At 43.1% G+C, this 25,473-nt stretch overlaps 1 protein-coding gene across 1 annotated transcript in view; it reads left to right on the forward strand.

Moving 5' to 3' along the window:
- The first annotated feature begins 1,523 nt into the window (after positions 1–1,523).
- DSTYK (dual serine/threonine and tyrosine protein kinase) overlaps positions 1,524–25,473 on the forward strand; it is a 29,748-nt gene continuing 5,798 nt past the window's right edge. The window contains exons 1-11 of the mRNA XM_026077187.1: positions 1,524–1,879; positions 10,410–10,795; positions 16,649–17,312; positions 19,701–19,975; positions 20,382–20,465; positions 21,787–21,963; positions 22,252–22,381; positions 22,638–22,794; positions 23,545–23,677; positions 24,351–24,464; positions 24,979–25,093. Of these exons, the coding sequence (XP_025932972.1) occupies positions 1,642–1,879; positions 10,410–10,795; positions 16,649–17,312; positions 19,701–19,975; positions 20,382–20,465; positions 21,787–21,963; positions 22,252–22,381; positions 22,638–22,794; positions 23,545–23,677; positions 24,351–24,464; positions 24,979–25,093 (2,473 nt within the window). The 5' untranslated portion in view covers positions 1,524–1,641. The remainder of the gene's footprint in view (positions 1,880–10,409; positions 10,796–16,648; positions 17,313–19,700; positions 19,976–20,381; positions 20,466–21,786; positions 21,964–22,251; positions 22,382–22,637; positions 22,795–23,544; positions 23,678–24,350; positions 24,465–24,978; positions 25,094–25,473) is intronic.

Genomic DNA, 25,473 nt, shown 5'->3' on the forward strand with positions numbered 1-25,473 from the left:
TTTTATTTATTTATTTATTTTTCTTTTCAAAATATACATCCTTACACACTACAAAAAACATATATGTTCATTATTTAAATTTTTTTTAAATTTTTTCTTCTCTTCCCTGCTGAAATCCCATTTCGTGGCTGCTGCTGCCTGCCGGTGTCCGCCCTGCCACAGCTCTCAGCTGCTCTGCGTGAATGTCGAGGGCTTAACACGCTGCCTTGTCCTTTTTCCGGCAGCAGCTGGAGGGGGTAAAGGCGGCCTCTCCTTCCGCAGCAGCATGTGGGGCACCGGGGCTCATCCCGAGCCGATGGCCCGTGTGGAGCTGGTCGGTCCGTTCGCGGGTTTGGCTGTCTTGGCGCCATGGCTGGGATTCGGTGGTCGGTGAAGTTGCTCCCTGTTCCATGTTCCCATGGCACTAAATCTGCATCACTAAATTCGCCTCTCACGTAAGCAAAAACAGAAGTTTGGGGAGAAGAGAGACTTAGACTCTTACATTTTGTAATCCCAGAGCGACCATCCCAGAACCCTGCTAGGGTTAGCTAGAGAGCGTGAAACGACCTTTCCCAGCCGCGCCAATGAGATAAATCTTACATTTGTTTTGCAGATAGGTAAATGACAGCCCAGCGAATTTTTTTATGCAGGTCCCCCCATAATTCCCAAAACCTCCTAGCACCATTTTACACTAGTTGACCTCTCAGTCCGGGAGCTGGCAGCCCCTGGTGCCCCTGCTTAATGTCTACTGGGATTAAGGTCTGGGCCTGCTGCTTCTGGATTGAATCGGAACAATAAAGTACTTGGCATGGCACAAAGCGCCACCCAATCCTTCCAGCATAGCTGAAGTGACCTGAAGTGGCACCTTAGTCTCACGCCAACCCTGAGCAAAGGGCAAAGGCAAATTTCAGCCCCTGGGAATTCTCGTCTGGAGGTACAGTTTATGTCTTGGAAAAACACCACTTTGTTKTCGTAAAAATCTTAGCAACTGGGAATATCTTTTAAAAATAAACGCATGGGAAAGCGTAGGAATATCTGCTTGAAGGACAACAACAAAAAAGGATGTTTATCGGGGATATTTTCCATTTGCCGGAGAATGGTATCCGTGGGAACCGTGCCAGGCAGCTCGGAGGGACCGGGCAGGCCGTTTGCAGTGCTGCCCCGCTCGCGGGGAGCCGGCGGCCCTGGCGGAGGGGTGGGTAAGGGGGGAGGAGGAGGATGCGGCGGGATGAGGCAGGCTCCGGCCCGCTGCGGGGGTTCGCCCCCAGCCTCAGCCCGCCGGACTACAGCTCCCAGCAGCCCCCGCGGCGAGGCGGGACTACAGATCCCAGCAGACCCCGCGGCGCGGCGGAACTACACCTCCCGGGATGCCGCGTCGCGCGGAGTCCGCCCCCGGCCGCCTCCCCCTTTGCCCCGAGGCGCCCGGATAAAGGTTCCGCTGCGCACGCAGCGCGGCTTGCTGCGGCGCCGTCCGTGAGGAGGAAGGCGGCGGCGGGGGTAGGGGAGGCGGGAGGGGTGGGGGGGGGAACGAGGAGAGGCCCGGCCCGGCCGCCGGGGGCGCGCCGCTCCCTCCGGGAAGGCGGAGAGGCCGGAGACGGCAGCCTGGCAGGGGCCGAGTGTCCCCCGTGGTGGGGAGGGGATAGCGGAACGGACCCGGAGGACATGGAGGGCGAAGGGGCCCCTTCATGGCGGGGTCCCGGCGGCGGCGCGGTCCGCGAGCTCTGCCGCTCCTTCGGCCACTACAACCGGCACCTGGCGCGGCTGCAGCACAACCTGCGCGAGACCAAGAAGTTCTTCCGCGACGTCAAGTACTCCCAGGGCCACCCCTTCGCCGCGGCCGGCGAGGGCCCCCCCGCCGCGCCTGGGGACGGGGCCCCCCGCGACGGCCCCGCGCCGAGCGGTGAGAGAGGGGCCGGGGGGGGGGCATCCCCGTGGGGGAGGGTGGAGGCGGCCGGGGCTGTGCGGGGGCTATTGGAGGGGGGCTGGACTCGAGGTGAGGGGCTGGGGGGGCTGTAGGGATGAGGGGTGCAGGTTGGCTCTAGGGGGGGGCAGATAAGGGGCCGTAGGGGTGGACCGTGAGGAGTGGGGGGTGTAGGTGGGGTGGGCTGGGCTGTGGGGAGGGAGCCTGGAGCGGGGCAAGGGGAGACTGTGAGGAATGAGGCAGTGAGGGAATGGGGCTGGGCCGGGCTGTGGGACTGGGAAGCTCTGGGGGGTGTAGGGGGTGCGGGGTGCAAGTTGGGGGGCTGTAAGGGTGAGTTACGGTGGGGCAGGCAGGGTGGGCTGGGGTGAGGGCTGTGGGGTGGTAAGCAGTGAGTGAGGGAGCTATGGGGGTGGGCTAGGGGGAATGAGGGGTGCAGGGGGAAGTTACAGGTGTAGGTGGGAGACTAGGTTGTGCTATGGGGGGAGGAGGTGCAGGTGGGCTGTGGGGCGACCTACGGTGGCACAGGGTGCAGCTGGTGATGGGGAGGTGGGATGGCACAGCTGGGGGGGTGTAGGGTGTGCTGTGGGGGGGGTGAGGAGTCCCAGTGAGACAGGCTGGGGAGGATTTGGGGTGGTGTGGAGGTGCTTGCAGGGTGCAAGAGGGTTTGTGAGGTGAAGTGAGCAGGTCGGGTGTGAGTGAGGGTGCTGGGGTGTGGGTGTCTGGGAGAGGGGCAGAGGAGCCCCTGGAGGGGCTGGGAGCTGCGGGTGGGGAGGTGGGGATGGCACCAGGGAGGTGGGTGGCTTGCTGGGTGGCGTGTAGTGCACTGTGCRGCGTGTTTGCTTTGTGGAAGTAGTATTTTGCTTCGTTCTTCTGCTTTATTTTCATCTGTCACTGTTGACAAACATTGCTCCTGCTACGAGCCTTCCTGCCATGTGCAGGACTTCATCTTCCACAAGATTGTCTTGTGAGAAGAGTTTAGCATAACATTGTATATATATAAAGATCTTTATTCATTCCCAAATGGCTCATGAGTCATCTCTATTGGCTACTTGTCCAGGATACTTGTCCATGCTTGTCTTACACTCACAATTATGACTCAAATTAAAGTGTTGTTGAGCTCTACTTTTTTTTTTTTTTTTTTTTTTTTTTTGACAAAAACAGACAGAAATGTTCCATGTAAACTTTCAGGATAGAAGTGGAAGACTCTGTAAAAATCTGGTCTCTGAGTCTGTTTGTTTACATCTTTCTGCCATTTCCAGGAAATAGGAACTAGTTGGTTTTGCTCTTCTGTCAGTCGCCATGCTGACTGAGTGGCAGTGCTCCACTGGAATTACTGCTCCTCTGTTTAGTTACTTCTTATAAAATGTTTCTAGTCAACCCTCAGTTACATCCTTGAAAGTCTGCTTATGGGGCTCTGTAGGCTGTGGATGCCTCATTAATTAAATGTTTCTGACAGAGGATACAGATTGCACCAGATGTTCTGCCTATTGCTTCTGATACAGAGCCGTTGACTCCTCCAGGTTTTCAAATGTCTGCCTTGGCCTGGTTTGACTTTACTGCTGTCACCGGTTGGCCTTTAAGTATCAGGGCTTGAAAGAAAGACTGACTGCTTTAGAGCCTGTTCATGCAAACAAGAAATACATTGTAGGCTCTTGCTTCAGGATTTCAGACTTCAAAGATTGTTCATAACTTGTGTTTTATTCTTATTTTCATAACAGCAAGTCAGCTGTTCTCAAACTGGTGAGGTGGCAACATAGTCCAGGCGGGACACAGACCAAGCTAACAGTTCTCCACACTAGAAAGCAAAAGTCAGTGGTGGCAGTCTTGAGGGGAGTATGGAAAGAGGATGGCATTAGTTGAAAAGCTGGACTTGGTAAAGTGTGAACGCAGCTAGTTTTCTTAAATGAATCTTGATGACAGAACAATTGCAAACCAATGATTTTATTTTTTTTCTTATTTTATTTTATTTTTAAGACATGAGAAGACACAAGCCTTTGCCTGAAGGCCAGGGCCTTGGCATTGCTTGTTACCCTTGTAACTGAATAATCACCTTTGAATGGAGTTTCTTGTTTCTGTAAAGTTTTAGTTGTATGTTTCTAGGTCTATTTGAAATTTAGTTGCTACTTTCTCTGATAATAAACTCTTTTTTTCCTGCCTGACATGGGGAGATTATTTCAAAGGTGTCAAAGGGTTGAAGGAGCACAGTTATCACTGACTTCAGAAGCACTTGCCTTAAATCTGCCCTGCAAGTGGTTTCATAGTGAGAAGGATTTTGACTAAACTGTTCTTAAGACTTGCACTGCTCTGCAATGTGTTGAGGCTTGAACACTAACTATTGCTTTGTGAAACACATAGGAATTGGGAAGTGAAATGGACAGGTCTCTTATTGCTTACAGCTGAAGTGGAAAAGTAAATATAGATGTTCAGAAACAAAACAAATAAGAACCGGTTTGCTTTTGAGACACCTGTGAGGCCAGTGTGATGGTATAGAAAGGTAACTGCCCTTAGAATCAACAGAAATCAAGCAGTCTAAAGTATAGGCAGGCTTCCTCTATCCTAAAATGGTCCTAAGTATCAGCGAAGATGAGTAGTAGCCACTGGCCTTAGGGTGAGCTGGGTCAAAGTCGTGGYTGGGTAGTTAAAGGAGTGAAGGTGTGCTGACTCTGCAGTCCCCCTCCCCTCCAGGCAGGGGGATGACGAGCCGGATTTGTCAAGAACGGGYTGTCACTGACTGTTCACTCCGTGGCCTCAGTACTGTGACTTACTCTTACTACTAAGGGAAGCAAAATAACTTCAAGGGAGAAAATAATTGCCTTCCAGCTACAGTTAATGAGGGGGAAAGGTGCTCTTTTTTCCAATGTTTGCTTCTCTGAAGCATTCAACAAAATATTATATGTTTTCGTAGGTCAGGAGTCTGCTTTGTCATGAACAGTGTTTTTAAGATTGGTTTGTTAAAGTATCATGACAGTCCTCTAGCTTTAACCTGCGTAGGCCTGACAGCTTCTTTTCAAGTCATCTGTTTTTATTCTTGGTGCTGTTAGCTAGTGTGTTTCATACTGACTTTCAAATAAAAAAATCTTAATCAGGGATGCAATAACAGATTTCACTACTTTTTATAAAGATATTAAGAGAAAAAAGACAACTCTGCTTTGTAATAACTGTAGTTCTGTTTTCTTCATTCCCTGCTTGAAATAATGCAAACCGTTTGACCTAGGAACCAGAGTTTCTTAATATGTCTTTTGTCTTGCTTCAGAAATTTCTGTAGACTGAAGCAACTACCTTTCCTATAGATACTCATAGCCTCACTAGAGTTTAGGCTAGCAGCTGTGGTATTATCTTAATGAATGTGTGTGTGTGTGTTAGGGTGAAACCCCTGTGCTTGGTAGCCTAATAGCTCCAAAATACATTTATGTATGGGTTCGTTAATGAGAGGGTTTGGAAGAGTTTTCATGCCGATTAGTGTGTCGACCAAGAGTGTATATCCTGGTTAAAATGTGACTGCTCTGTCTATATTGCTGTGATCCTCAAAAGATTAAGACTTCTGTTGTGCTGGTAGTTATGTAAACATAAGAAGGTGAGTTTTAAGATTAGATTATGTGTGGAGAGGCAGTAGGGAGGATACTCATGAAGTAACTACTCGACTAGATGGGGGGAGACACTAGCTAACATGGTTCAAGTTAAGCAGCAATGAAGCTTGGTTCTGCAGACCATGTAGACTGTTAAGTTCTTACAGATCTTGTAAGAACTGTTTATATTGGTATATTGATTAGTTACATGTGTTTTCCTGTACATGGAATTAGAACACCATGCTGACAGATGTGGGGGGAGTGGAACTAAAACTATCCTTAGTTTATATAACTATGTTAATTATAAATCTTGTAGTGGTCAAAGTATTCTGCAACTCATCGCCTGTGTGCAAGCAAACACCTTGCTGTAACTGTTGAACCGTGTATTTTAGCATGTGCATTTAAAACGGTGTTGGTCTTTCTGTACTGCATAAAAGTAGGCATCCATATGAATGGACTCCTCTTTAAACTTTTTTCATGGTCAGGGTCTGGTCACCTGTTTCAAGTGGATAATGATTGCTTCTTTTGAATCCAATCTAACTGACTAGAGTTCTCTATTGCTGCTCTGAAACCAGACTTCATTCATTGCTCTCTAGTTAGTAAACTCAAGCAGGGGCAATGTCTGAAGCTGTTTACGTGGTGCCCCATGAAGTGCTTCAGGCTTGGCAGATAAGCAGTGCATCTAAATACAGATTTCTGTAGAATCTAAGTATATCTGTCACTTCCTAAGAAATCCTGTACCTAATCTTACTGGAGAATTGGAGGTTCAGGTCTTGCATGGTGTTAAACCTTAGTGATTCTTCTTTTTTTATAAAAGTGAGGAGCAAGGATGCATTGTTACTATTATTCTTCCCATGCTCCGGGAAAGGGGAGTCAGTGACACTCCTGCTGATGAGCTGCTTCAACTGAAGGACACCTTTCCACCAGCTGTAATGTCAGGTGGCTAGAACTAGCTGAGATACTTAAAGACACATAAGGCTCATGGTTTTACCTCTGATGGGCCAGATCTTGAAAACAGACTTCTGTCCTTCCTCCCTCATCCCTTCAAAGATATATTTCATTAATTTGTTTCAATAAATCACTTTTCCTGTCTTTCATTTGTCTTTTGGACCAGTGTTTTTCTTCTTCATTCCAGTATTTGGAATAAAGAACAAGTGTTCAGTCCTGTTGGCTTCCTGGGAGAACTTTTTTGCCTATGTCTGTTTCTGCTCCTTTGACCTTATTTATATTGAATGTCTGCTCAAATTAGAACAGCCACAGAAATTTAAGGATTTCTGAGAGACATCAGTACCTGCAATGAGAAGTATGAAGGTCTGGCCTTATTCAAACATTGTTGTCCACATGTAGTGTTGAGAAGCGATAGAAAGACAAGAGACTGGAAATGTAGCAAGCTTTCCTTAAAAAAGGGGATTAGTAAATGCTTAGGGCTTTTACAGGTTCCATAAATTCAAACTAAGCTTGTTCTACCAAGTGTTTGACTGAATTTTGAGATGACTCTTGGTGAGAGTCTTCCTTGTTCTTGGACAGGCCTTCTTTCATCAAAAAGCTTAATAGGATGCACGCGCTTAATGATTCCCCTAAAGGTTTTTAAGTGTTTATCACATGTCTCAAAGATACAGTATATGAACACACTATTTAGCACCAGCTAAAATCTTTGTCAAAAGCCCTGTCAAAAGCAGGAGTTGTTGCTTATATGGATGTAGGAATATATCTGCCTCTTTTCAGTAAGCAAATTCTAAATATATTTTCTATTAGGTTAGCACTATAATCTGGGGCTCATATTTCTCCCCTTTGGAATTCTTTATGTTTAGGTTTGTGACCCCAATACCACTGGGTATTTTATGAATGTATTTATCCAGTATGTCTTATTCTGATAAGAAGAAATAGTAATATGCTTTGTGCAATGGAGAATCATGAACAATTGTGCATCTCGCTTCCATGAGGCCTTGAGATCACTGTTTGATATCCAGTGACACATATGAAACCACTGCCATGACTTGAGGGCCTTGATGGTAGACTGGGTTAGTTATGATATAGTTGAATCTTGCTTTTGGGGTTGGTTCCATGCTTATACTCTGCATACTTGGAATACTGCAGTATGACACAGTGTTAAATACAAYGGATTCATTACTGGTATGGACTGTGCTAAACTAACTTGTTGAATGAATGCTGATCACAGGGAGGTTTTGTACACAAAGATGAAAGGCTTTTAAAAGATAGAGTATTTATACATCCATTCCATGCTTCAGTAATTTCAGCTGGGCTGCTGTATTTCAATCATTTTGTTCTGGTTGTAGGTATGTGTAAATACAGAGGCTACCCAAAATGAAGAGAGCGTGAAATCTGTCTGTTTGTTCCTTTTAAAAAGCCTGTGGAAAGAAGGCTTCAAGGCCTGTACAACTCCTTCCTGGGCTGCATTTTTCATGCTTGATATCTGAAGAACAAGCTTGAATTCCAGTTGAAATTTCAATAGATGTAACCAGATCAAAGAAGTTCTTTATCTTGTAGATGAAGGCTTAAATGTGCTATCTGTTGTTTTTTGCTGTTTTCTTTGTCTTTTGTAAGCTGCTAGCTGGATTCTAGCCGTTAGACACTTGACGTGGCCACTCTGCTATGGTTACAGATCTTGAAAGGCTTGTTTAAGAAGCAGTTACTAAGAGTCACGCTTTAAGAAGTGTCTCTTAATCTTTTACAGTGATACCTTGCCGTATTAGGAGGACCTTGTACATGAATTCAGTAACGAGGTCTGCTGGGCTCCACAGGGTCTTCAGGCTCTGGTCCGTGGTGGTCAGCCTCTGGGACAGAGCTGCTGTTCCCCTCATGGGGCCAGGTGCAGGAGAGGGGCTTACTGAGGCACAGAGGAGGGTTGCTCTTGTGAGTGTTGCTTAGCATAGAAGAAGCTGTCTAACGAAAAAAAATTCCTCAAGCAGTGCTATTTCCAGACTTCCAGTCTGAAGTCTGGAAAGCTAAATATTAGGTAAGATCTTCAATAACCAGTTCAAGGCTTCTTTGCTACCTAGACACAACCAGCTACGAGTGGTTTTGCTCCTGGTTTGAATGAGTGTAATTAAAACAGAAGAATGGAAAGCTATTGTAATGAGATTTAGAATAACTGTTAAGTTATCTTTGATCTGGTTAGTAGTGCTGAGGAAATATCTTGGTATATTGTAGAGCTTCTTGTTTTCTTGAGGCTTGAGATGCTGAAATAATTTTGGATGCCAAAGTAGGTGACTCATTAAAAGAATTTTAATAGCTCTTGTGAGACAGGACCTTCCTCTACAAAATCCCTGCTGGTCCTTCCCTACTATATTGTAGTTGAGTCTATTCTTTATACTGGCGTTCTTGTCAGTTTGCCTGATGTAGGAGTAATCATACTGGTTTATAGCTTTCAATTTTGGCAGTTCTTTTTAGGACTGTGTCTTCATTTGTCATTTCCATTCTTGGGTGCCATCTGCCTTCAGATCTGGAAAAACGGGCTAGATCTTTGGCTGTAGTAGAACACTAGCTGTTTTGTACTCACTGGAATTGTGCTGAAGGGCAGCAGATGGGGAATTTGTTTGTATCCATTTTTTGTGCTGCCAGAATTATTCTGTTGCTATGCATAAGGTAACTCAAAGCTTCTTAGACTTCAGCTTAGATGACTGAACATGGAAAAAGCTGTATTTAGCACTTCTAAAAGAATTCAGAAGCTAAATTCAATGCTGAAACTGTTTTCTCTGGCCTTAATACGGTAAGGCAAATGCCAGGAGTTCCAGCATAATGGACCAAGAGCTCAAAGGGGCTGGTTAGTGGGTTGTTATATTTGATGCTTCAAGTGAAAGTTGCGGAAGAAGAGTGATTACAGGGATTTTTGGCTACTGTGTAGAAGACATAGGTGCTCACTAGTTTTTTAGCAGTTTAAATGTTTTACTTAAATGGTAAGAATATTTGGCAAACTATGCTGATTTCACCGTGTAGATTACTCCTTTCAAGATGGAAAGGAAAGGTATCTATTTGTGCTGTCAAATGACTGAAGCTGTTCCATATTGCGTTTCAGACTGCACTGAGTACCTTTTGGCTGCTAGCAAAGAGCATCTTACCTTGGACTCTTTTCCACCTGGGCTGGTGAAAGCATGACAAATCTTTAGACTACATGATTGCATTTCCATCATGGGGAACTGCTGGCAGAGGCTGTTAGAGGCTGCTGCCTGTTGTTAGTGGCTGGTACCATGTTACAGCAAGCTTGGTCTTGGAATCTACTTCATGTAGGGAAGCAATTTGTCAAGAATGCCTTTCCTTGAGGCTAGAGAGGAGGTTTTGCTTCTTTAATGTCAATGATCCTAGAATTTGTTGGTCAAGAAATTTGTCCTGTGATACTTTTGGGGTTTGGTAGCTACAAATTATTTGACATTTGTTAGTGTATGGGTAGAACTTTCACCAATTCATAGTTGATTGGATTCATTTCTGGTACGTGCCTAGAACATTCTGTATGGACAAGCCATCAAAGCTTGGGAAGAATGAGCTTTAGTGACCCACTGGGTGCCCTTGAACTCTGGAGCAAGGCAAGACACTGTTCCAACCCATGAGGAAAATTAGCCCTTTGGTTGTTTCAGCCTTGACAAATGTTTCCTCTTTACTCTTAAGGCCTACTGTTAATTTTCCATTAGCCTGCTGGAGAGAGCACTGTAAATATTTTCCAGTGAAATAAATGGGGAGAACAGTGACAAACTTGTCTTAGTGGCTTTGTGAGGATCAAGCTACTGTGGGCCTCCATATTAATTCAGTAAAAATGTTGAATTGCTGCTGCTAGTTTCAGGATACATGAGCAAATACTTGGTGCTAAGTGGGCTGCTTGGCTTGTTGTAGGGTGATGATGTCTCTGAACTTTTGCGTACAGCTTATTTAGAGCTGTGAGGCTTAATRTTCAGCCAGCCTGTTCTAACGCAGTCTGTTCTCAATTGTAGGGCAGAACTTCATTTCCTTCCCTCGCCATGAGGAAGAGCATCTCCAGCGGACTGTGAGCGGGCACCCTTGCCTTCTGATTCTTGGCCAGAACTGTAATGCCAAATGCCAGTTACTCAACATGCTCCTGGGTGAGAAGCTGCTCCCTACCACCAAGATCAGCAGCGAGGAGAATTGTAAGAGGCGACGGATCCGTTTTACACATGGGATACAAACACGGATTAGTCTAGCGCTGCCTGAGCAGTATGAACTGGTCCATATGATGGCAGCCCACCGAGGGCAGTGGGACACAATACCGGAGGAGGACTTAGAAGTTCATGGGGACAGTGAAGATCCTGCTCACCGGATAGCGGAGCTGGAGGTCATGCTGCCATACTCGCTTCTAAAGGTAACTTGGTGTCCATGTGCCTTTGTCATAGCGATCTTATCAAGAGGTAAAATTTATAGTCCCTAATAAAACTGGTATAAACTCTCAAGCATACAAATCTTTCTTCTATTAAATAGAAGCTGTAAGTATGGTGATGACTTTAATCAGACATGACTGTCTAAAAGTGTGTGCGCACTTTTGTTTACATGTGTTGACTGTTAGCATATCATTCCTCCGTAATGCTGCCACCTATCTTAGAAGCCAAACTTACTCCAAGTGCCTCCAAATGCCCCCTAAAGTTTGACTCTAGTTTGAAGGTCATCTGAGTTAGCCTCACTATCCAATAGTAGGTAGAAGCTGTCATGCAAGTGTGTGTGTGTATATATATATATATACATACACCTGTGTGTGTGTGTATATATATATTTAATCTCTATCCTAAAGAGCTTATTGTCAGAAAGGAGCAGACTTTTACATTTTTGTGATGTCAGTGGAAGTTGAAGGTGTTGGAAATCAGAAAGTGGAATCTGTTCTCAGTACTGTTTCTAGCTTTGCCAGTACCTTGATTTGCAATCTTTCTTTTACTTACCCAGAAAATGAAGCGTTCCTATCCTGCAGGTGTAGCAATTTAATATTTAACAAATACCTTTAAAGGTGAAAGTTGAATTTCGTAACTTTTTATAGCTTAAGTTAGCTCTCATTTTGTATTTTATGTTAGAGGATTGTGTTACTGCAGTATAATACTTCAGGAGCATTGTGTTTTGTCAGTCAGATATCAGCAATAGATTATTTATTCTTAAATATAAATAGTTTAAGTGCAATTTGTTCTCACAGGATTAAGAGTATGAACTTTCTATTTGAGCAACAAAATGTCAAGGTAGTTTTCTCTGGACAATTGAATCTAGACATGACTGAAAATAGGCTGAAAATGGGGACTCAGCTTATCTCCATCAGTTTGAAGTACATTTCACAAAGCTGCTCTATAGCTGAAGTTAAACCTACTCTAATCAGATCAGCCAAGTTAATKCTGTGTTGTAGTGCATTCGTGGCTTCTGGTGTCCACTGAAAGAGAACAGAAGTGACATGTTTGTATAAACTGTGTGTGAGGCACCCACTACTTTCCCTAAGAGCACCAGGTCAGCTGCTGGTACTGCAAAATAAATGTCCGTTCCAGAGCATCTGTATGTAAAATGCTGCCTTGCTGTGTATGACTGTGTCTAGCTTTACATTTATTTTACTTGGTTATGTTTTTAAATGGGTCGGTTTAGCTACACTGCGGTTTACAGCCCTCTTTCAGATTTCTCCTATGAGTGACAAAGATCCCTCTGTCTGGCTTTGGTTATATTTAGGACACTTAGATGAAAAAAGCTACTCAGATTAGTTTGAAAAGGGCTGGTGAAATAAAAAGCTCTTCCAATGGAAGGAGCGGAAGGGTGAATCACAGTTAGCCTCAGACTGAGTCAAAGGATTCCTTATATGAATTCAAGGGCTAAAAGGAAGAACCAAATTGATAGGCTGATAGAATTCATGTATTTTAGGAGCTAATTGGGCTAGGAATAAAGTACTGGGGTCTAGACTCCTGCTGAGAGATTTGTGATTCTTACTCCTGTAGCTAATGTGTGTTTTCCAGCTCTGTTCAGCATACACCAAGACAACAAAGTTAAAAATACCTGCTACTCATGGACGTTACTGCTGTAAGTAGTAGAATATACATTTGGAGCAGTAATGGATGAGGTTTTTCTGGAGATAAACCAGAGCTGCAAGCCTGCAGAACCTCTCTGAAAGAACTTTTTTTTTTTTTTTCCTTTTTATATCTTGGGAAGCAAAGCTAATAACCTAGTAACAGTTCCATGCTTGATGATAACATGGTATTTGGTGCATATTCCATTTACTTATTTTGAGATCTTAAGGGTTTAGCTTCCCCAGAAACCAAATAAGCTGGAGGAGCTCAGCCTCTTCTGGGGAGAGGGGGAGGGAAAACAATCTGAATTTTACTCCTACTTATTAACTAGAGTCCTTGTGTTCTCATCTGTGTGTGTGTTTTTTGTTTTTTTTTCCCTTCCCCCTCTCCCAGTAGCAAAATGCTTACAACAGTAGGATATTTCATGATAACTGTACTTTCTAGGTGTTGGGGGGATAAAGAAACTCAGTCACCTTACTAGTGGCTGAAGAGGCACCTGCAGGTCCTTTGTTTGTATACTTGAACAGTTTTAGGACACCAGAATTTGGTTTGTGTACTTCTGCATCTGATTTGAGCATTTGAAATCATATTCATCCTGCGTAATGGGGACGCGTATCCACCCGCAGAATACCGTCAAAGGGCCTGCCAGTGACTCTGGGATGGGGGGAGTGAACGTATTGCCTTTTAATATTGAACTGCAAGTGGAACACTCCGAGTTTATACTTAACTTTAGTCTGATAAATTATTGATGTCCAGGATGGGGCCACGCTTGCTTTTCTGTGTTACTTAAGGATGTCTTAATCAAAACTTGTTTCACAGAAAAGGGGGTGAGGAGGAGGGAGCCAAAAATTTCATTTGCATGGGTCGGCTGCTGTGAGAACACAACCTTGTGCTAATAGGTATGTGAGCTTAGATTTTATTAATATAAATGGTCAGGGAAGAACAACTCTTTGGCAAAGCTGTTCTATTCCTTGGGGATCACCGTGCGCAGGATTGCATCTAGGTCATGGGAAATAATCCATCTAGCTAGACGGACTGTTAGATTTACAGTGGAAGTAAGCAGTTGGCTCTTTCCCTAAATCTTATCAGTTGTGCCTAGAAGCCCAAACTGTTCTCTGAAGTATTGGTTCTCTTTTGGATAGTACAGCTAAGTGGGAGGAGGATAAAAGAGCTGAAATCTTTCTTTTACGTGGGGCTGCATTTATTTTGCTCTGTGCTGCATTCTAGTTTGAATCTTGGGCTGAAAAGTTTCAGCCAGGGCTTGTAGGGAAGGAGAGTCTTTTCAGCTGCTCTGACAAAGCTGGAAAAATGAATAATAAAAAATACAAAGTGGTTAGATGAGCTATAACAAGAGAACTGCACTGGTTGGGTTTTATTGTTGCATTCTTTTAAATGTACTGCAGCAGTGATTCAGGTCATGTTAATTAGTAGCCGTCTGTTACAAGTAGCAAAGAATGTGGTAACATACTTACTGGATTGTAATTTTAAAGTACATCCTGTTTAAAGCTCTGAAGATGTCCTGATCTCTTTTTTGAGAATATTTTTAACATATTTGGTTGTGGCAATAATACATAAATATGCATGACATTTATGATGGCTGAGATGCTCTCACTTCCACATAGTAGCAGCTTACTTTGGGGTATGCTGAGGTGCTTCTGCCACATGCTAGTGTTAAATATCTGAAGTCTTCTTTCACTGTCCATTTACATTGGAATAACTGAGGGTAGGCAGTGTTGAAAATGCCAACACCGTAAAATTCCCTTTCCATCCATTTGAGATCTGTTCTCTGTTTCTAGTTTTGCTGGCTTCATGATATATCTTTTACAGGGGAAGATTTCATGGTCAGAAAAATAAAATTGCTTCTCAGACTGTTTCGTGTGTGTGTACACCTCGGAGGCTTTTTGGGGTTAGCCTTCCAGCAAAGGTAAAACAAAACTCCCTGAGGAAGTGGGGTTCCGAATCATTAGAAGAAGTCAAAGCAAGAGCTTTTTATACTCTGTGAAGGATAGCTGTGTATGCTGGAGACCAGAGATCTAGTTTAACTTCCTTATCTGGGATTCTCTGCCACAGCCCTCTTGGAAGCAGAGAGAATAAAGTTACAAGACCTCAGAAAAATTGAGGAGAGAGAAATAAAGTTCTAAGCAGAATCCAGGAATATACAAGTACCTCAGATTAATAGGGAGGCTATGGAATTTACCTCCCACATATTAAAAAATGCAGTAACTGTCAGACTTCAGTGATTTACAGACTATTCTTGGAAGGTAGAGTATTCAAATTGGCTTGGAATGAGACTAAACTGGGCCTTCAGTCATAATCAGCTTGATAGGAATTTGGGCAAAAATCTGGCTAAACTGGGTTAGCTTCTCAGCACCTGTTACCTATACAAACGACGATTAAACTGCCCCAAGTCTAACAAAATGGGATGAGGTACTCTTGGGCTGTAGCAAATAAATGCTTTTCAACCAGTTTGGAGATGAGGCGTTATCTGTTGACTTAAGCTTAGCAAAATGACACACTTCAGTTGTCTCTAGTGCATTCACTGAGACTCTGACTTGTCTTGTTGTCAGTCAAGACCTACTTGATCCTTGATTTTAAGTTTTGTTCTGGGATATGGGATACAGTGGTCAGCCTGGAATTGCAAGTCTGAATCCATAGATATATATGTAGTGTGACAGCACATTGCTCTTTTCTAACTGCCTCAGCTCTAGTGCTGTTTACAGTACCTGTGCGACTGTTGAACTGTTCAGCATATTTTAAATGGAAGAACTGTAACTCTGGTATCTCTCTACCTGATGTTCAGATTGCTAAGTGAGAAGCTTTGATATTTTAAAAGCGCCTTTTAGTTAGGGGAAATAAGAATGCAGTTGCTTGATAGTAATTTCATGCTTACAGCTCTGTCATAAGTGTTCAAGTGTTTGTAGTGGTGTGACCTTGTGAGAACCAATTTATGAATTTTAGGAATCCAATGTCAATCATGGGTATTCCCCCCCCCCATAGGAAGACAAGATCCCTGATAGTATGGAGCTGCATAGGCAGTGTTTAAACTTCCGCAGGTCATTTTAAAAAATGAGAAGTGTTGCAAGGGTTCCTGAAAAAGCCCGATAGGCCTCTATGGAAACAGCGGGACCAGTTGCTCATGCTGCCTTCTGTTCTCTGTATTGGTTTTCTGCCCGTCTCCTAGAGACGGCACTGGCTTCCTCCTTTGTTTACAGGCACTGGTGTGAGTCATCGGCCATGGTGAATATTGCAGAATGGCACATCCCAGGCCACTCAAACGCCAGTACATCAAACAAGCTTGAGTTCAGTGCTTGGCAGTCCCGTGACAGTAATGACTTCCTGTTATCTCTAAGAGCAGTTGGGAGATTTGGTCAAGCCTTTTATTTGAGTAACTCTGGGGGAGAAATGATTCAAGAATTCTTAATTATGTCCCCCCTGTTATGAGCAGGGAAGATGGCACTTAAATTCTGCTTTCAATTCAAAGTCTTCTTTTGACACTTCTGTCAGCTGTAGTATATGACCCAAGCAGTGAAACTGGGTAGTAAGAAAATGTGTGTTATAAAATACATGTTAGGTTTTGGCTGGATTTGAAGAATATCACAACTAAGCTTATTGTCACAACCATCTGTTCCTCCTTGTCTGTCCTTTGGCTGTGAACTCTTTGGAATATGTTTTTTTGCTGCCTTTATCTTGGCAGTAGTGTTTAGCGTAGTAGTTTTTACTGTTGGAAACTATGCTGAAAATTGGCAGCGTGATTATCTCCTCAAAGAGCTGAATATCTGGTAAACAGATATGGGAGGTTGAGAGCATATTTACTAGAAGAGGTTGTTGCAAAATGAGGGTGGGCATAAACTAAAGAATAAAAGCTATTCTGTAATAGCACTTACCTGGGAAACTTGTTCCGAGTTTTGTTCTGAAGTAGGCTAAAACTCAAAGGCACTTAGTGATGCAGAATAACAGTTCTGGAGTCGGTGGGCAGTAATTCATTCTCAGTTGCATTCCTGCTAGTGGGTCTGCATCAGCCGCACAGGTAGGCTATGTACTACAGCATGATGTGGTACATGGGATTCCATAAATGTTCTGTAGGGTTTGAATGTTTGTTTTGCATTTTGTGAATGAATTACAGTGCAGTTTTGCATGAATCAGTGTTAAAAAGGACCTGGACAAGACTCTGTTTTTACCTCCTTACTTGCTAGGAAGTGGATGTTGTGGTAGCACCATGTCGTGGGTTCCAGTCTGCTGAAGGCACCTTGGAAGAGTATATGAACCATGTCTTGCCTGTTGTCATCTTTGCCATCAGTGAGGCTGAACTTTCTCCATCAGATGAGAAYGAACTGCGCGAAATCAAAGAGAAATTCTCTTTGCCCATTTTCTTCTTCAAAGTGCCAGAGTCAGGGGCTGAGCTGATCTCTCCCAAAAAAACTGATAATGAAAAGTCCTCCCTTTACTCTCAGCTGATGGACTTGGAGTACCTGAGTACCAACCACTGCAGCTGCGGGGCTCCTGCTCCTGATGCCAATGCCCAAAGCATGCTGGTGGAGCAGTTTGAGAAGCTCCGTCTTCTAAGCACTTTTTCCAGGCAGGTGCTTCAGAAGCATCTTGTGGAAGCAGCCACCAGTTTAAATGAAGTGCACTGCCGCTGCTTGAACATCTTCATCAATCAGGCTTTCGACATGCAGCGAGACCTGCAAATCACCCCCAAGAGGCTGGAGTACACCCGCAAGAAGGAGAATGAGCTCTATGAGTCTCTGATGAACATTGCCAACCGTAAACAAGAGGAGATGAAGGACATGATTGTAGAGACTCTTAATAATATGAAAGATGAGCTTTTGGAAGATGCTGCTACTATGGAATTCAAAGGTAATTACTGGAAGGAGAGAAACGAGAAGAAGGAGATTAGGGGCTTTAAAGGAGGGTGAATGAGTAATATTTGCCACCTGGTAAAGAACAGTTGAATGCCAGTCTAGACAGGTGACTCTGAAATCAAATTCAGAACTAATATACAAAGCATTTAATTTTTGTAGAATCTCCTGCACTGTCCTTAAATTAGAGGCCTAAATATATAAAGTCTTGATTTCTTATAAGCAGACACCCCCCAACCCCTACCCCCTGCCCCCAGCTTTCTGCACAGTCCGAGGTAGGATGTTTTATTTCTCTGCTTTAATTCCCTATTCTGCAGGGTAAGAAAATAAGTCTCAACTTTACCTCAGCAAGCGTGTTGAGACTTGGGAGTAAATCTGTCCTAAGGAAAAGAAATGAGTTTTAGCAGTGAAGATTTATTTGCGCTTTCTGCTTGATTTCTTCATGTCTGAGGGATGTTTAAGAGTCTTGAGTATAGAACCTCCTAAAAAGAAATTCTTTTGGGTAGGTAAGACTTTCCTTAGGCAGCACAGCGTATTGTGCTCCTAAAAGCCTGTGCTTGGCATTTGGCATTTGTTTTTTGGGATAAATGGGAATTCTCATTGCACCTTCTAGTACCAGAACTTCCAGGAACACAGAAGCTGGAAGAATACAGAGAAGGGTGTGTAAACTGTGTGAAGGGTGAGGTGCTATCTAAATCTTGTCTGCAGGAATACGTGGTCTATCATAAACATCAAAGTGATTATTTGTAGGTTGATACTCTACAGCTCTTTGCTTGCTAGGTAGGGGTTTACCCTAACAATCATTTCTGTTCAAAGAAGTCCTGAAACTGAAATGCATTTCCCTGGGCTGACATGGAAAGGTTTTTCTCCTTAAAATAAAATTGGAATTTAGGCTATAGGTTTAGAGGAAATTATTTCATTGCAAGTGGAGTGCTCTCCTGAGGCATCAAAGGGGCTAAAATTCTAGATAAAAATTAAGTTTGTCCTGACTTATTTCCTCCCAATTTCAAAATGGAATGTTAATTCCTGGGATGAAGAGGAGAAATGATGGATTAGGCTTACTCTCCTGTAGAAGAGGATCTTCAAATTTTTGCTTCTGCAGGTGGGCATGGAAAACATCTTTCCTGTTCCTTGAGATGTTTCCTTTGTAATGGCCACTTGAAATGTAGTCTTCATAAAGAGCTTGTGTTAAGTGCGACATATATGTACACCCACTTTATATATATTTATRTATTTATGTGTGTGTGTATATATATATGTGTGTATATATTTATGTATGTGTGTRTGTATACACATACATAAAACAACAACAAATATCACTTACAAAATGTAGCATCTTGTTGGCTTTTAGTATGTGAAATAATATCCTAAGGGAAGGAAGAGAATCTTTTTTGCCTTTTTTTTTTTTTTTTTTTCACCCTCTCTCTTTGAGGAGCTAATGCCATCTGCCGATCACTGGATTTGTTTTAAATAGGCTAGACTGTCTTTGGCCAAAATTCAGAGACAAGGTCTTCAGCTCCTAGCTGCATGAGCTAGTGACTTGCTCAGTGCTTGTTTAAAAATACAAGGTGTTAATCAACCTTTCCAAGGCATCAGAAATAGATTTCAAATAACCTGCTTGGCTGTTACGTTACCTTCTAATAACATTCAACAACCAGTAGTACTTATGGATTACAGCTTGGCTTGGAAGAGTTTCCTGACTTATGCTTCTTTACACGGAAAGACAGCTCTGTGCTCCTGTAACTGCCCTTTAATTTTCAAGACAATAGTTAACTTCTAATCACCGTACCAGTGTAAACCTGTAGTAGCTACGGAATGCTTGTAGAGAGTTCATCAGGTGTTAGAGCTAGCTATCCTGTGAATCCAAGCACCAGTGAATGGAAGCAAGCATTAGCATATTTTCTACCTTGGTCAGATGTGTATTTTCGCTTCCTTAACCAGGTGTGTGCTCCAAAGAACGTATGTGGAGCCTGGAGTTACTTCAGTGGTTTGGTACTTTATGTCACAGAATGCTAAACTTAATCAAGCTTTCTAGGGTTGCGTTCAGGACTTCCAATAAAACCGGCATTGTGGAGTTAGACATGTAGACTGGCAAAAATTTAATCCTTTGAAAACAGTCAGGATATGGATTCTTCTGTTGCTCAGAGGTTTCTTTGTATGGCTTAGGAGCACTGTTGGACTCAGGTTACATCAATTGGGTCCAAAGCAGGCAATGAACTTCTGCAGGAGCAGTATAGCAAAAGAGCCTTTGGAGCAGAAGCTCTCCTGACTGATGCTGTGCTGTCGCTGCTTTGCAAACCATTTAAAGCAGCTCAGTAGCTGATGATGCAACTGTGATATGTTTGTCAAGTACAAAAGATGCTTCTTTTTTTTTCCCTCTGTGCAGACATCATAATCCCTGAGAACGGGGAACCTGTAAGTTCCAAGGACATAAAGTGCTGTATTAAGCAAATCCAGGAACTGATTATTTCTCGATTAAACCAAGCAGTTGCCAACAAGTTAATTAGTTCAGTGGACTATCTGCGAGAGAGCTTTGTAGGGACACTGGAGAGATGTCTGAAGAGCCTGGAGGAGTCTTGGGATGTTTCGGTACATACTGCAAGGAGTTTGGAGAAGTCAAAGGATGCTTCTGTACACATCACAAGCAATTATCTCAAACAGGTATGGTGGCTCAAACGGCTGTCTAGACTGCTGTTAATTGTCGCTATCCTGATGCAACGAGGGCGGGAGGAAACTGAGATGCCCAGTGAAATCAGAGGAGTGCAACAACTCTGGAGTACCTGTGGGTCTGATGTCATTAAGGGAGAGGCTAATATTTGGAAACATTAGTCTTATTCCTAGCTTGTCACTTGAAGGCCTGTTGCTTGTCCTTCCTAAATCTGCATAAAGTAATCAAATTACAGCCCAGAAACACCTATGAGTGTAACAAAACAGATAAACTGAATCAGGTGAATCAGTGTTTTGTATGCTGTCCTTTGGTCATTAGCAGAGGCAAGATATGTCTAGCAAATTTTGTAGCAACTGGTTTGCAGAGTTCCCGTACTCTCATCTTTCCCCTGCTTTCCAGATACTAAATGCAGCCTATCATGTTGAAGTCACTTTTCACTCTGGCTCAACAGTAACCAGGATGCTGTGGGAACAGATCAAACAGGTATGGGCTTCTTATCACTTGCTTTTAGTAGGGGTCATTGTACTGTGTGATATTTTTGGAACAAAAGATAATGTGAATACTCGCTGCTGCCCTCTAAACTCTGGCTCTGGGCACATGCATTGGGCAGTTGTAGCTTCCTCACTCAGCACTGTGCCCGTGTGTGTAATTTATTCTTGGGAATGCTGAAGTATTTAAATTAAAGCAAATACTTGTTCAGTGTGATTTTTTTTTTATTATTTTTTTTCCCCTTCTTTCCTGAGACAGCAAAGGGATAGAGATCAGTATTTTGAAGCTGTTCTGCCTGCATTTTGGGGAATTCTGTTTTTTGTAATGTAGTTTGATTTGGGTCTCTTCACTGTGCTGCCTCCAGAGACAGCCAGGTTTCCTCAGGTCTCTGTCATAACTTTGTCTCTTAAAGCATTCAACTTTCTGAAGTTTCTGCTGTAAAAGGTGTGGATGGCTTTTACTGCCTTCAGCCTCTTGATATTCCTTCCAAATGGTATCAAGGGCTATGTATGGATGACTGAGGAATGTGGGTTTTTCCCAAATAGCCGCACCATGGACTGAGTGGTAACAAACCATCAGATTCCTCCTTCAGCCAGGGGGAAGGATCCAGACTGGGTGTGCAGCAGCTGGGTTTCTGAGACTTCTAATAAAGAGTGGGGAAAAGCATCTTTGTTGTCCGGCAATTTAAGGGAAATGCAGGATCTCTGCACCTGGCAGTGTCTGTCTGAAAAGCTGTTTCACTGTAGCTCTCCTCAATATAGGAAATTCTCTCTTCCTGAGTCTCTGGTTTACTGTTTATGCTGTTTATTCCATTCTGGAACAGCCTCAGGAGCAGCCTGTACCATCCTGAGGGTAGCTTTGATGCAGTTCTAAACTGTCTTCCTTAAGATTAACTTGTGCAGGTGGTGTTTATTCCACGACAGTGCCAGACGCATCTGCAGCATCGTTAGGTAGCAGCCCCTTACTGGGGACAGAACCAGCCCTCAGTCTGCACTGCAGTAGTGAGGTTTTCCAGGCCGTGGCTGTGTAACCACTTATGGTCTTGGTCAAAAACATGAAAGGATGTTTGGTATGTAGGAATGAACTGAGTGGATATTCAGAAGAATCAGATCTCTCTAACTATTTTGTGTGTGTGTATGTACAACAATGTTGTGATGAACAGCTCTAAAACAGTACTTTAAGGTAATTATTTAACCCAATTCTGCAAGAAGATGAATATGTATTGTTAGAGCAAAGTGTCTGAGGAGTCTGAGTGAAGTGATTGACCTTTTGCTTTTTTGTGCTAGCGCCTTAATTCTGTTCCCTGTTTTGCTAGATAATCCAGCGGATTACATGGGTCAGCCCACCTGCCATCACCAGTGACTGGAAGAGGAAGGTTGCTCAGGATGCTATTGAGAGCCTCAGTGCATCCAAGTTGGCTAAGAGCATTTGCAGCCAATTCCGGACCAGGCTAAACAGTTCCCATGAGGCTTTTGCAGCTTCTCTACGACAGGTGAGTGCTGTAAAGAAGGAAATTGTATTTTGTACATTACCACTCTTGGAAAGAATTTTTTTTTTTTTTAATAGCAGAGCTAGGTAAAAGAGCAGTCCATGTAGGTAGTGCTGCTCACTGCAGGTAGAGGTGGAAGAGCTGATGTGAGTGCCCTAATACAAAATTCCGTTTTTTAAACTAGAGATGATTAAGCAGGATCTCTACTCAGTTATGCAAAGACACTGAACTCCCTAGCACTGCGGTTTTAGACCAGGCAGGATGACCATGTATATATGATGTTTTTTCTAGTTAGAAGATGGCCATTCTGGCAGGCTGGAGAAGACGGAAGACCTGTGGCTGAAGGTGCGGAAAGATCACGCTCCTAGGCTAGCACGTCTCTCGCTGGAGAGCAGGTCCCTCCAGGATGTGCTCTTACATGGTGAGCATTGTGCTTGATGTTCTCTGGAGTATCTTCTCCCTCCTTTTTCGGAAGAAGCCAGTGTGAAGGGGAAGGAAGGGGTTTGCTTTGCAGTAAACTGCTTCAGTGAGTCTCCATTTGACGCATGCTCAGTATCTTGAATTGTGCAGCTGCTGGCCCTTGAAAAGGAGCAGGCTGCCAGCCTGATAGTGTGCCTCTCATGTAATGGGAAGGAAGATGTTTTAATTTCTGACTAAATGGATGTTGTGCCTTACAGGCAAGCCAAAGCTGGGCCGTGAGCTGGGCCGAGGACAGTATGGCGTGGTGTATCTGTGTGACAGCTGGGGAGGGCATTTCCCATGTGCGCTGAAATCTGTTGTTCCTCCAGATGAGAAACACTGGAATGACCTTGCACTTGAGTTTCACTATATGAGGTGTGTATTGTAAGTGCTTTTCTCACTCCACATGGATTTGCTTAACTTCATTGTTGCAAACAAATGCTATTTGTGTTTGCAGAGGCAAAATTTTGCTCAGCATAGTTCTGCTCTGCGCTCGGTGAGTTGGCTTAACCAAATGCTAAGCTGCCATTTCTAGGAAAGGCAAGACAGCTTGCCAGTGCCATTGCAGAAGTGTAGCAGACAGTGGTAGGTAGGCAAGCCCTTTCTTGTCTTAATCTGATTCTCCTTTTATGTACGCTGTTCAAATACTTGCTATTTTGCAGAATAAATTAGAATTAGTAGCAAGCAGCTCTTCATCCCCTGATTTTTTTGTGTTGATTTTTCTCTCCTTTTCCAATCTGACTTTATCCTCTCTTAGAATTCACAAAAGAAAATGATGGGTCTACACAGCAGAAAATTTAACTTGTCTTGAATAAATGGTTGCAAGTGCTGCAGTAAAGACAGCTGAAATACTGCAATATTTCTTTTGCACTGTAACCTTTAAGCTCTTTTATTAAATTGAATTTAATTGGATCTGATTACAATATATTCATATGGTCCCCAGAACTGTGGTGTGGAGTTTTTCTACTATATGGCATGTGGTTAGGACTGGCATAGGTGTGTCTTAGTATTGTTGTACTAATGTGGCAGTTATTGAGCAGTTTTTTCCTTTACAAGATTAGGCCTGGCCTGGAGTGGAGGAAAGGGTATAAAAATGACCGATTTTCTGTGCTGAACTTTCCCTAGGTCTCTACAGACACATGAGCGGCTAGTACATCTCCATGGTTCTGTAATAGATTATGGCTATGGAGGAGGTTCCAGCATTGCTGTCCTATTGATAATGGAACGGTTGCACAGAGACCTCTATACAGGACTAAAGGTAACAAGAATCTAAATATTAAAAAAAAAAAAAAAAAAAGCCTGTATATCTGTGTTCAGATGTGAAATGAAGCTAGGCTATGCTGAGGAAGTATGAGATGTTGTGGTAGTGCTCTTGGCCATCTCCCTGTTCTGAAGGGGAAAAATCCATCCGTTGAATGCAGGTATGTTTTTTGCTATAGTGCAGGTTTGTTTTCTGGAGTGCTTCAGTGCTGTGTGCTGCATGTAAACTAGCCTGTATTGGCACAAGGGTGGGTGTCCCTTGGTTTACTGGTGGGCTGGAACAATTTGGATCACTGCACTGTTGGAAGTCACGTGCCTCTGCTGTTGACTTTCCTGTCCACCTACTCCTTACAGCTTTCACCAAACTGTTAGGCCTGTTTACTTTGGTGGAAACCCTTTTGAAACGTGCTGTGGCTACAGCAGCATGTTTACTACTTTCCAGAGTAGAGACTACCAGTTCTTGATCCAGTAAAGCTAATGCATTAGGAAAGTAATAAGAGCAGCTCCTGCAGTCTGCTCTGTTGCCTAGTAACTTTCTGGAAGGATGGCTTTGCAGGAGTTAAAAGAATTGCTTCGTTTTCAGTATTGTTTGGCAAAGAAGGGTAAGGAAATCCCTCAGATAAAAGTAGTTTCCACTTGTAGGATTAAATCTGTGTTTATTTACTCTTTAGGCTGGGCTAGAATTAGAAACACGTTTACAGATTGCCTTGGATGTGGTTGAAGGAATCCGTTATCTTCACAGTCAAGGACTTGTGCACCGGGATATCAAACTTAAAAATGTCTTGGTAAGGAAAACTTTTGTATCTGGCTAATTCTGAAGTCTAATCAGGTCTTTTTAGTGGGAAGGAGAAACACGATATAAGTGAAGTAGTAGCCTTCCTCATGTGGAAACTTTCACTTGTGATGTGTTGGTTAGTTCTCCATAGCAATCAGTGGTATTTACCAAAAATAGCCTTGCAGTGAGGCTTCCCTAGCTCAACTTCAGACAGAAAGCCTAGGGGAAAGGGAGCAGTTGAGTGACTTTTCTTGAAGGTAGCTTGAGCTACAAGTAGGATTTCCAGTTCCTAGTCCTATTAAACTAAACCACACCCTTTATGTAGAAGACAAGTGAAGACCTGTCTTGTTACTGAGCTTAACTGGTGAAGTGTCCAAGTAGCAGCCAAGTCATCAGAGAAGCTTTTTTAAGAACAAGTGCTGAGCCCTTCAAACATGAATTATGTTTTAAACCTTAATATTAAAAAGCAATAATGAAACTGAAAAGTATGAATATCAACTGTCTGTGTATGAATGATTCTACAGCTTGACAAAAAGAATCGAGGCAAAATCACTGACTTGGGGTTCTGTAAACCGGAAGCCATGATGTCTGGCAGTATCGTGGGCACACCCATTCACATGGCTCCTGAGCTCTTTACAGGTATGCTTGCTGATTGAATCCCTTACTGTCTCACTCTGGCTTCAATTTGGAAGGCGATTACTTTGAACTAATATTTCAATTTACTTATGAAGAGAAAAATAAATTCAGAAGACTACCTGATTATAGTGCATATTTATATTGTTTTTCCTGTATTTTAAGTCTATCTTTATTCACTTGTAAGAGGAGTGAACTGTGGGACTCATAAGCTTTGCTGAAATAATTAATATTCTTGAGTAATTGGAAAGTTTAAATTATTAGTTATTAGGAAGCTGGAAGTACAGGGCCTTCATAGGCAAATACTTCAGAAAGCATCCCCTGTTTTTTATATCAATTCCAAGTGAGGAATTCTGGAGCTGTTACTAATGTGTAGACAGTATTCA

Source organism: Apteryx rowi, unplaced genomic scaffold, assembly GCF_003343035.1.
Source record: "Apteryx rowi isolate R43461 unplaced genomic scaffold, aptRow1 scaffold_45, whole genome shotgun sequence".
Taxonomy (NCBI): Eukaryota; Metazoa; Chordata; class Aves; order Apterygiformes; family Apterygidae; genus Apteryx; species Apteryx rowi.